Here is a 12,120-nt window from a genome sequence, read left to right as displayed (position 1 = left end):
TATATACTGTATATACATATATATATATATATATATATATATATATATATATATATATTATGCTAAAATTCACATTAAATTATGATTTTATAATTTAAAAAATTAACATCTATTTCAAGAAGTGTATAAAATTCTACCCATGCCATTGAGACCTGTCTAATCATGCAGCTCAGTCCTGTTCACTTATAGAAGATATAGAGTGGGAATGCCCATGCCCCTTTTACTGACGGTATACCACATTTACTATTACTATTTTAAACCTGACCCTGCTCAGCCTAAGCTTTACATCACTTGCTCATTTGGAGACAGAACCATCACTGCCTGTGAGGGATGCAATATGATTACCCTCTCCATCTATATTCCACATACCATAAGTATACAGTCAGGCTTTGGTTTTAAGCTTGACCCTGCTCAGTTATCAATCCCATGATGCCTCAGCCCTACATTACTTGCTCATTTGGAGACAGAACCATCTCTGCTAGTGCTGGATGCAATATGATTATCCTCACCATCTATATTCCACATACCATAAGTATACAGTCAGGCTTTGGTTTTAAGCTTGACCTTGCTCAATTATCAATCCTATGATGCCTAAGCCTTACATCACTTGCTCATTTGGAGACAGAACCATCACTGCCTGTGAGGGATGCAATATGATTATCCTCTCCATCTATATTCCACATACCATAAGTATACAGTCAGGCTTTGGTTTTGAGCTCCTTCTTAATTATAAAATGAGCATTTCCAAAATAAATCGCATGAAATCAATTCTCTTGAATCTTCAGTAGGGTTTTAGTATACAGCAAAGTGCACAATATATAGACATTATAATTTATTTTCTTCCGCTGTTACTTTTACTTCTTTTCTTTGCATTTACTAATCCTTTATGTAGTCATATATTTTACCATAACAGTAAATGGAAAATATGGAGACATTACTGAATATGTTAAACAATAAAATTAACAGAGCTTTCATGCTTAATGAATATAAACATGGAATTTCTAGCTGAATTGAACATCTCTTACGTAATGGCTCTACTTTTGATCTGGAAACATAATACAGATTATAAATACAATATGAAAAAGGCTCATTTGCTTTTATTAGAGAATATTCTATTCCTTTATTTTTTCATGGTACCATTTTGACTTTAAAAGGTTGTATACTCTTTTTGTTTCTTTTATTCATTTATTTATTTTGAAATATCACAATTTACAATGAACATTTTTTTCCCAAATGACTCAAACGCTGATCATAAACATTACGGACCACAAACCCATTAAGGGTTGTCTAGCTGGGTTTTTAAAATAAAAATCTGAATGGTATAATACAGACGGTCCCCTACTTAAGAACACTCAACTTACATACGACCCCTAGTTACAAACGGACCTCTGGATATTGGTAATTTATTGTACTTTAGTCCTAGGCTACAATAAACAGCTGTAACAGTTATCACAGGTGTCTGTAATTAAGATTTATTGTTAATCCTGATTCTTATGACAATCCAACATTTTTAAAATCCAATTGTCACAGAGACCAAAAAAGTTCTGGCTGGGATTACAATGATAAAATATACAAATTCAACTTAAGAACAAACCTACAGACCCTATCTTATATGTAACCCGGGGACTGCCTGTATAGTAAAAAAAAGTCATATTCACACCACCAATGACTGGCAGCTCCCATTCTGGGAGGTCAGTTATACTTCCTGTTTTCTATCAATGCACAGGAAATGACCACACAGCCAATCAGTGGATGTAATAATGAACCAACTCGTCCATTGGCTAAGCTGTTATGTCTGTCTGGAGGGAAGCAAAAGTAGAAACTAGTGAATAACTTGATTGGTAGGGGATTTGTAAAGTGTGTATAACTTATCATGTTATTTGAATGTTATTTTCTATCAATTTTTTTCAACAAACAACGATGTTCACTAATCATAGGGAGGTAAAAGCTAAAAGCCAGACCTACAGTGATCAGCAGATCGTTAAGTCTAAGATCTATAGAGAAATTTCACTCATCTATTTCGATTCCCTACTGTCCTAAACAATAGGCTCGTGATCCCGAACCCCAAAACGGAGAAAAAAATAATATAATGTTGCCACATTTAGTACAGTAACAAAAAAATGTTTAATAGATAAAATATGTAAGTTAGAAACAATTTCTGGATTATGTTATAATATACATCACATTTCATACTTCAAAAATAGTATAATCTCAACTATATCAGACAAGATACAAAGAGAAAAAAGAAAAAGATGTAGAAAAGTAGACAGCACTCATCGATCTTCCAAAATCTTCTTCTCTTTATTTGGTAAAAAATGCTTACCTACAAAAAGGAGATGAATTACACGATGGGGGAGGGAGGTCGCGTAGGAAGCCCAGACCTAGGTGATGGCCGTTTTGCGCTGGCTGTGTTTTTCTTTCAGATAGAGGACGTGTTTTTGTCTTTTACTCTTCTGGATACTTTCATTTTTGGACTTAAAGCACCACCAGTCCAATTGTGTTATCCCTACGTCATGGCAGCATATTGCATTCAATATATTTTACCTCTTCATATATCCTGTGTTTTACTGTGCCAAGATTTTGGGAGAGGGGTAGTGTCAATGAATTACATTTACAATACGCCACTTATTTTTTGTCAACCTATTTGAGGTCTATGCAAATCGGTATTTCAACAAACCGTATATGGTTGGTCAACCTTAGCATATTCATATAAACCGTATATATACAACTTTCACAATGTAAACACAACACACAGATTATGTAAATGATCAATAAAATATAATGGACAATAAAACAAAGTCTCTGGGAGTGAGAAATAGTCCTTTAAAAATAAGTAAGTGCACTTACAGTCCTGAGGGCTTCATGCTTCGAGAAGAGCTGTTGCTTCTCCGGTGTCCGGAGTAAATAGCTGCAATGTTGTTCAGATGTCAGATGTGTGCAAGCAAGAAAGTAAATGGGTGGTGTATCACAAGTCCCAGCTTTCCAAATAACATGGATTGCAACGTACTAGACGACGTATTAGGCAACATATTCACCATGTATTGAGCTACATAAGAGACTAAAGGCATTGTACTGAACAGCTTGCAAACTTTAAGTTGAAATACCTGGTTGTCTACCAAAAGGTGAGTGCGTGATTTTATGTTTTCATCATTTGAATATACTCCTCCCACTTGACAGAGTTGCTGGATATAAAGGTCTTCTTAATAACTCTGATGGACCGGCCGATCCTCTTGATAGTGTTATGTTAGAAATAAGCTGAACGCACTTCCAAGACGCCTATTAGTGAAGTATGAAATGGGGTTTATTACAACATAATCCAGAAAATGTTTTTTTACTTACATATTTTAGCTATTTAACCTTTTATTGCTACTGTGCCTGCGTCAACATTATATTGTTTATTTTTCGCCGTATATTTGTATGAGAAACAAATATGGACAGAATCTTCTAATATTGTATGTTTCTTATCATTTCCTTATTTCTTACAGGTACTTGGCCATAGTACATCCTCTGAAACCACGAATGAATTACCAAACCGCCTCCTTTCTGATTGCTTTGGTCTGGATTATCTCGTTACTCATCGCCATCCCTTCAGCATACTTTGCTACGGAATCCGTACTCTTTACTGTGGATAAACAAGAAAAGATATTTTGCGGTCAGATTTGGCCAGTTGACCAACGGATCTATTATAAATCTTATTTTCTTTTCATTTTTGCCATTGAGTTTGTTGGTCCAGTGTTTACAATGACTTTATGCTACGCCAGGATCTCCAGAGAACTGTGGTTTAAAACCGTTCCCGGGTTCCAGACCGAGCAAATCCGCAAACGGCTGAGATGCCGAAGAAAAACTGTTTTGGTGCTGATGTGTATCCTTACGGCTTACGTCCTATGCTGGGCCCCGTTCTATGGATTTACCATTGTCCGTGATTTTTTCCCAACCGTTTTTGTAAAAGAGAAGCATTTTCTTTCGGCTTTTTACATTGTGGAATGCATCGCCATGAGTAACAGCATGATAAATACCATGTGCTTTGTGACTGTCAAGAACAATACCATGAAGTATTTCAAAAAGATCATGCTATTGAAATGGAGATCCACTTATAATGGAAGTAAAAGTAGTGCTGAGATCGATATCAAGTCTAGTGCTGTGCCTATTACGGAAGAGGTTGATTGTATCAAGCTAAAGTAATTTATTTGTAATGATAGATTCCTGAAATGATAGCACCACTCCAAACATTAAATTTACTGGTTGGCTTCACTCACTTTCATATATTGATCTGGTGCTATTGATGGTCGCCTATTTAAATGTACATGTACTCTAGCTCTAGACATGCCACCAGAAAGGTCAGTTATTATCCATTGTAACAACTACAAAATTGGTTTTGCAGTAATTCTGGAAAACCTCATGGGGGCTGCGGTGACCAAAAAATGGAAGCATGCTTACCCAGCTCCAGCAAATGGTCCCTCCACCACTGCAGTACTTTTGGTCTTTCTTTTGGTTGGTGTCCTGTGGTCCAAGGAAACCTCCACAACTCCAAGCCGGGTACCGGGTGAAAGCCATAAGTACCTGAGCATAGCAATGCCAGCGTGAGTACGCTTTCTTGTTTTTTTGCCACTCCTAGGCCCTACACAGTTCTCCTGAATCCCTGGAAAACCCTTGAAGCATGTGCAGAACCATAAAAATCCCCATATACACATAAAGCAAAAGAGAAGCACAGGTCCGTCTTTAACTAGGGGTCATCTGTAAGTCGGGTTTCCTTAAGTAGGGGAACGCCTGTATTAACAAAAAGAAAGAAATAATAGCAATACAAAAAAAAAGCTTTGAAATAAAAACACCAAAGTGGTGGGCAGAGTTTCACTATCACTAAATATAGTAAAGCCATAACAAGGAGACTATCTGTACAAAATTTGCACCGTATACTGTAGCTTTTGGATAAGTCAAAGAAACTAAATATTTTGTGGGGGGCCTCCTTAAATTACATTCCTAGTTAGGAAAAGTCATGAAGAAAAATAGAAATGTACAAATATCTAAAAGTACAGAATAATGCAACAAACCACAAATTGTGAATGATGTCACGCGATGACATAACAAGACCACCCCTTATGTCAAGAGTTTATGCAAGGGCAGGTAGTGGGATCTTTATGTTGAAACAGAAACTTAATGTAAATTTTTGAAGAACAGAAACCATGTTCTACAAAACGTTGGGTCATGGACCACATTTATCCAAAGCAGTTTAAACTGCACAATGTGCACTTTCCTTCATGAATGTGCAGGGTGCGGCAGATTATTAAATACTGGTGCCCCCTGCAGTGCTCGGGAAGTGTACAACAACTTTTTTAGGTGCACCTTTAACAAATAGCGTTTGACACAATTCTGTGGGAGCCACTGTATTAAATGTGGCGCAAACTCCTACTTAGCACTACCATGCTCCTTTAGGCGCAAATTTTTTCTGTCTTGTTGCCACAGTGCAGCCGCACAAAACTGGGGCAGACACTTCTTACCCACATGTGCAAGATCCAAAGACGTTGGGGCACATTTACTTACCCGGTCCTGTCGCGATCCCCGATCCGACGAAGATGAAATCCGGTGCGATTCACCAACATCATGCGCCCGAGATCCTGCATGTGTCGCTGAGGTCCGCCGGAGTTCACCTTCTTCTTCCCGGTGCTTGTAAGTGCATTGTCTTGCAGCACAATTTACGATGTTAAATCCTGCGCGTTGTCCGAATCCGCCGCCTCCCAATTTGTGTCGCGTGAAAGCCTGCACCGATGCGCCAAAATCCAATCGCGTGCACCAAAAACCTCTTTTAAATGCGGCGCTAATCGGAAATCGTCGTGAAACCTGACGAAAATGCGGTCTGCGGACCCTTAGTAAATTAGCCCCATTCTCTTCAGTGCAAAGTAGGACAGAAAAGTGGCACAGCCAGAATAATAGTTCTGGCCCTTTGTATATTTTGTTAGATGAAATTTTAACAAAAAAAGAAAACTCCAAGAGAGTATAAGGTATTACAATATTGGAGCTGGATTTTGTTTTGGAGCCCAATGGACTCAGCAAAAAGTAGACTTCTTGTTTGGAGTGGAACTGTACTTTAATGTAAATTGTGTAGTATATTATATTATATGAACTTTTTCGATGTGCTGGATGTGAAAGAAAAGAAAAACATTTCCCCACTTGCTTACTATGTATTGAATGTATATCTGTAACTTGCACTGTGTAAGATATCTTTTCAGTATGGTGGATTTAATTGCAAAAAAATGTATGCTTTTCACCAACCACGTTTAAGTAAATATGGATGGTCTCATCAATTACTGTATGTTGTTTAGATTTATTATACCCTAAATGCCACTATTTTACTGCTTATTGAACTTGCATGCTAGCACTACATCGATACGTTTGATGAAGAGATGTGTCCTTCTTTTCCTTTCTTCCTTCTTTTCCTTTCTCTCAAATTAAATAACAACCTCTAAAGCCAGCAAGATCTTGTCATGTATCAAAAGTGGAATGGACTCTCGGGATAGGGATGTAATATTACCACTGTACAAGGCATTGGTTCGTCCTCACCTGGAATATGATGTCTAGTTCTGGGCTCCGGTCCATAAAAAAGATGCCCTGGAACTGGAGAGGGTTCAACAAAGAGACAACTACGAGGACATGATTAATTTAAATAAATGAATGGTCCTTACAAAAAATATGGTGGAAAGTTGTTCCAGATTAAATCAAATCAAAAGATGAGGGGGCACTGTCTCCGTCTGGAGAAAACAAGGTTTAATCACCGAAGGGGACAGGGCTTTTTTTACTATGAGAACTGTCAATCTGTGGAAAAGCCAGGAATGGTGACAGAGCCCCTTTAATAAGAGGGTTAATCAAAGGAAATGTGTTTTTATAACAATTTATATGCATCAGCCCTTCTCCTGCCAAATACTCAATGACTTCTCTGCACCTGTTCTTACTTAGCACCATTGAAAATACTTACTTCTAATAAAATCCTTAAATAAATCTAGTATCTGGGGACAATCTGTAGTCTACAATTATCACATGAGAGCCCACTCTACTATCTTTGGAATATGATATCATAAAAAAAAATGCAGAGTGCAAACAGAAGTTTCCGGCTGTGCAACTCAGAAGTAACCCAAGTCTACGGATGATATCAAGTTGTTCTGTAATAAAAGTTTCCATTTATAAAAAAAAAAGAACCTTCTTTGTTCAGTGTGTGGCTGAATATGAACAGAAACTTTACAGTAGTTTTTTTTTTAAATTTGCAATACTGGCTTATAATAGACTTATGGCTTACTTCATCGAGTAGATTTGGTTACATCTGCCGACAAACCCTGAAATGTCTCTATAAACAATAGTTGTCTATAGTTGTTATAGTTGTATAATTATCTGGCTGCATGAATGGTGTTGGAGGAGAGAACCTGGTTTCAGTAGTGGGTATGGGTGGCCCAAGGCTTCAAGGGGGCCATGACCAAACAAACCAACCACCTAGCTTGACACTGCACTAAATGCATTATAAAAAGACGGCGCTCAGGCCCTAAAATATCCTCCTAGAGGTCTGTCGGCTCTCCAAACACATATATAAGAGCCCTTGTAGAGCCTTTAAAAGTCCTCCAAAGGTCCTTATACTGAAAGAAGTGACCCCCCCTCCCACTTTTACAAAAAAGTCTTGGTTCCATAGATATATAACTATATAACCATTTCAAAAAATGTGACTTGGGAGGGCACACACTTTTCATAAACCCCAGGGACTTACGTTTGCCATCTCCATTTCTAGTTGTTATAGGGTAAAGGATAAATCCAAAAAATACAAAATGGAGGGGAGGGTGGAGACCCCCAGCCCCATCAACACCAATTGATGCAAGAGCCAAAATCGTTACTTCAAAATTTGTAAAACATAACTTTTAATAATGAGCTAAAATCAGTCAACAAAGCACCAAGAGAGAAAAAGTGTCTGACAGTGGCACAATCAACCTGATGCTGCATCAGCTACTCACCAGTAAGAACACATACCTGGTGGGTTATGTCCAACGATGGTCCATGAAGGTTCAGGAGGCCGGGAGTGCAGGTGTATGTTAATACTCTAGATTGAGGTGTGATGCAGACTGAGGTCAGGTGAAAAGAGGGTAGGAGAGATAGGATGGTGGGGTGCATAGGAACAGATAATGTTGGGAGGAAACCTGAACAGACCCTAAAGTAGTGGCTGGGGCCTAGGTCTCCCTAAAAGTCCTAACCTCGGAGCCGCAGCCCTAAACAACTGCCACACCGACTGCAAACTGTCCCTTGAATCGGACAAACTATCCCTAGGCTATAGCACCAAGAGAGACAGAGATAATAGTGTGCCCATATAGAGGTCAGAGATTCTAAAATTTGGGGTCAGATATGCTCAGAAGTGTTAGCACGAGGTCAATATGTACCCTACATGCTATGTTTCACCTACAAAGGCTTATCAGGGGTATGATAAATGACCACTAAATCTCATAGCAATAATGAGAGTAGAATGTAACGGATCGTGACCGTGTCCATGCAATCAGAATATGGGGTGCTTAGAGCATCACAGATTCAGCTCTGCGTTCCATACTGATGAGGGCGATCGATGAGTGGCACAATCGCTCTCTTTGCGCTGCTTGCTGGATCTGTGATGCTCATTATCCTGGCTATAGGGCAAAGGATGTTAACAAGGGTAGAGGTTTCTGTGTGTCTGGTAATAATCTCTACAAAGCTCGGTATGACTTATTGACCTTGTTTTGTGCATTGGGGTACATGGAACAAAAATGTGCTTTCTTCAAAATGTTGGAAGCATATATATGTTCAGACTGTCTTCATTGCCAGGGTTTAGATATATTTTTTATAGTATTTTAATTAGTGATAAGCGGACCTGTACAAGTTCAGGTTCGGACAAACCCGGCCCCCCAACAGTGACACCCCCGATCGTTGCCTTCACTGATCACAGGTGTTAACTATAAGTGACAATGGCAAAGTCAGCAGCACAACTAATATCCATGTGGCTGCATGCGCCGTGGCACTGACATGAGGGGGAACCTCGATTCCCCAAAATGGTGGTGCCCTCAGTTGCCATATTTGTGGTGGGTGCCCATGGTTTAGTCAATAAAATGCAACTTTTCCAGTGACATTTAAAGAGTTAATGCCAGCACTGATTGCAGAACTTAGGTTTTTGGGTCGCTCATCACTATTTTTTATTAATTCATTTTTTCCCACTGTGGTTAACTTTTAACAGACTAGGTCAGGGGCAATCCTTCCAGTAACAGAGGATTATAGGGTGATGGCAGAGGCAAATAATATACTTACCTTTATTACTGAACTTATTGTCATGGTTTACAAGGAAGCAGAAAAGCGTATAAAGAGCAACGAGAACAAGAGGGAAGGGAAGGGAAAAATGTCCCTTACTCTAAGGCTAAGCTAGTCCTTGCCTGTTGGGGACAGTCAGCTCACCCGAGCTAGCGCCGGACCCGACAACTTCTCTCTCTGAACATGAAGACCTTTCGAGATAGTTGGGCAAAGGAATAAAGGATACTAGGGTCCAGTGTACAAAATTTTTGCCCCCCCCCCCTAGTGAAACAATTGCTCCAACTAAACACTCGGCAAACAAGCAATCCCAGCATGCACACAACACACAACAGAGACTGAATACAGGAAGGAGGGCAATAGGGAGGACAGGAATAAAGGGTAACAACCTAATCATGTCGACAAAACACTCACAATTAAATATACAAAGACAAAAGGAAACAGACAGGAAAAGGATGGGAAAATACAAGAGAACAGACAAACTTCACAGAATCTCTCACCACCATCAAAGAAACAAGCTACATAGCAAGATGTAACTACAGAACAGAGCCAGGGATAAGCTACAGACACAACAATACCTAGCAAATACTGAAAGACAAAACCAGCATTAAATGGAAACCAGCGACTCCTGATTGAATAATACAAATTAAGACAGCTGAGACCTAAAAACACCAACAGGTAATGAAGAAACACCAACAACAAATTACTGACAATCTTAGTGACTGCGGTATCTAAATAATTGTCAGAATTTGAACCGGTGTTCTGTGGACATTCTACTCAATTTTCTACAACTGTGCTATGTAGCCTGATTGTTTTATACACTTATTTAGAGACCGCAGTCACTAAGATTGTGGGCTCTTAAGAGTTAACCTCTAGCCCCAGAAGAGTGTAAATTCATGCCTTTTACGTGACGTCACCTCACTCGCCCATGCTCCCTGCATGGGAAAGGGACGTGCGAGGGTGTGCATAATTAGCAGAACAAAGTGCCGGACATCTTGTCCCTGTGCTCCATGCTGCTAATTATGAGTATGTGTTTTAGGTGATCCCAGCGTGTCAAGATTTTTGCAGTGGTTGATTTACTTTTATCTGATTTGCATACAGGGTTTCAATGGGGGATGAAGGCATAAATTGAATTATTGCTGATGATCACTTTCCTAGGCGTCTCCTCTACATTGTACTTGATGAAGTGGGCACCTGCCACACGACTACCATAGTAGTGGCTACAAGTCTCCAATGTTTGGAAAGAAGAATTTTGAATAAATGAAACATACCAGTAGAAAAAGTGACATAAACCCTTACAGTTAAAGGGGATATCCGATTTTAAGAAATAACTTAGGGAAGGGCTGGGGCGGAGTATTTAAAAAAAATAGATGTGTACTTACTTCCTCCGGTGCTGCTGATGTCCTGCGCAATGGTACGCCTGATCCAACACCATTTCCCAGCGCCCTACAATGCTAAGCGATAGGGATGGATGGGAGTGGCCAGCCACATCGGCCAACCAGAACCTCCCTGTGTGTGGCTTCTGTGCCCCTGTAAACAAACATGTGCATGTATGAGATGGACCACTGTGCTTGACATCAGCAGCGCAGTCGGAGGTAAGTACACATTTATTTTTTTAAATAGCCCACCCACCCCAGTTATTTCTTAACCCCTTATGGACGCAGGGTTTTTTCGCTAATTTCTCGCTCTTCACCTTCAAAAATCCATAACTTTTTCATTTTTCCGTGTACAGAGCTGTGTGAGGGCTTATTTTGTGTGTAACAAATTTTACTTTCCTTTGATGTTATTTATTTTAAGATGCCATGTACTGCGAAGCTGGAAAAAAATTCCAAATGTTGAAAAATTCTTGTGGGCTCAGTTTTTAAGACTTTGACTGTGCGCTCCAAATAACACCTCAGCTTTATTCTTTGGTTCGGTGCGATCGCGGTGATACCAAATTTATATAGGTTTTATTGCGTTTTAATACATTTTCAAAAATTAAACTAATTTGTACAAAAAAGAAAAAAAAAATTTTGCCATCTTCTGACGCTAATAACTTTTTCATACGGAGGAGTACGGAGCTGTGTGAGGTATAATTTTTTTGCGAAATGAGCCGACGTTTTCATTGCTCCCATTTTGAGGTCTGTGCGACATTTTGATTACTTTTATTCCATTTTTTATGTGATGTAAAAAGGTGTAAAAGTCGCATTTCGGACATTTGGGCGCCATTTCCCGTCTCGGAGGTCACCGCCGGCCGTAACCGTTTTTATATTTTGATAGATCGGCATTTTGGGACGCAGCGATACCTATTGTGTTTGTGATTTTTACTGTTTATTATGTTTTATATCAGTTCTACAAAAAGGGGGGTGATTTGAATTTTTAATATTTTAGAAATTTTTTTTATTTTTTATTTTTTTTTTCAGTATTTCTTAGACCCTCTAGGGTATATTAACCCTAGATGGTCAGATCGTTCCTACCATATACTGCAATATTTCTGTATTGCAATATATGGCATTTTTGCAGGTCATTCATTACAATGAGCCACTGACTCATTGTAACGAATCTGCAGAAGATTTGAATAAAGATTTGAATAAAGATGGCGGAGCCCGCCGGACGGGTTAATAGCTGCAATCGGTGCAAGCACTGACCGCGGTTATTAGAGGGGGGGGTTTGCTGAAATATGCAACAACCCCCATCATTGTATGAAGAGGACTCAGCCCGTGAGCCCTCTTCATACATTCCCTGTACCTCTGCGCCGTAGTGCTACGGCGCAGAGAGTTAAGGGGTTAAACTCGTATAACCCTTTTAATAATTTTCTGCAGCAATGGAGTCCTAGGTAACTGTTCA

General features: G+C 39.3%; 1 protein-coding gene across 1 annotated transcript in view; it reads left to right on the top strand.

The window, feature by feature from the left end:
* The window catches only part of PROKR1 (prokineticin receptor 1), a 33,549-nt gene extending 26,495 nt beyond the window's left edge, over positions 1-7,054 (top strand). Inside the window, exon 3 of the mRNA XM_072140426.1 lies at positions 3,486-7,054. Within this exon, the coding sequence (XP_071996527.1) occupies positions 3,486-4,182 (697 nt within the window). The 3' untranslated portion in view covers positions 4,183-7,054. The remainder of the gene's footprint in view (positions 1-3,485) is intronic.
* Positions 7,055-12,120: the final 5,066 nt, after the last annotated feature.

Source organism: Engystomops pustulosus, chromosome 3, assembly GCF_040894005.1.
Source record: "Engystomops pustulosus chromosome 3, aEngPut4.maternal, whole genome shotgun sequence".
Classification (NCBI taxonomy): domain Eukaryota; kingdom Metazoa; phylum Chordata; class Amphibia; order Anura; family Leptodactylidae; genus Engystomops; species Engystomops pustulosus.
Note: the sequence above shows the minus strand (reverse complement) of the source record. Positions and strands in the feature narration are given on the sequence as shown.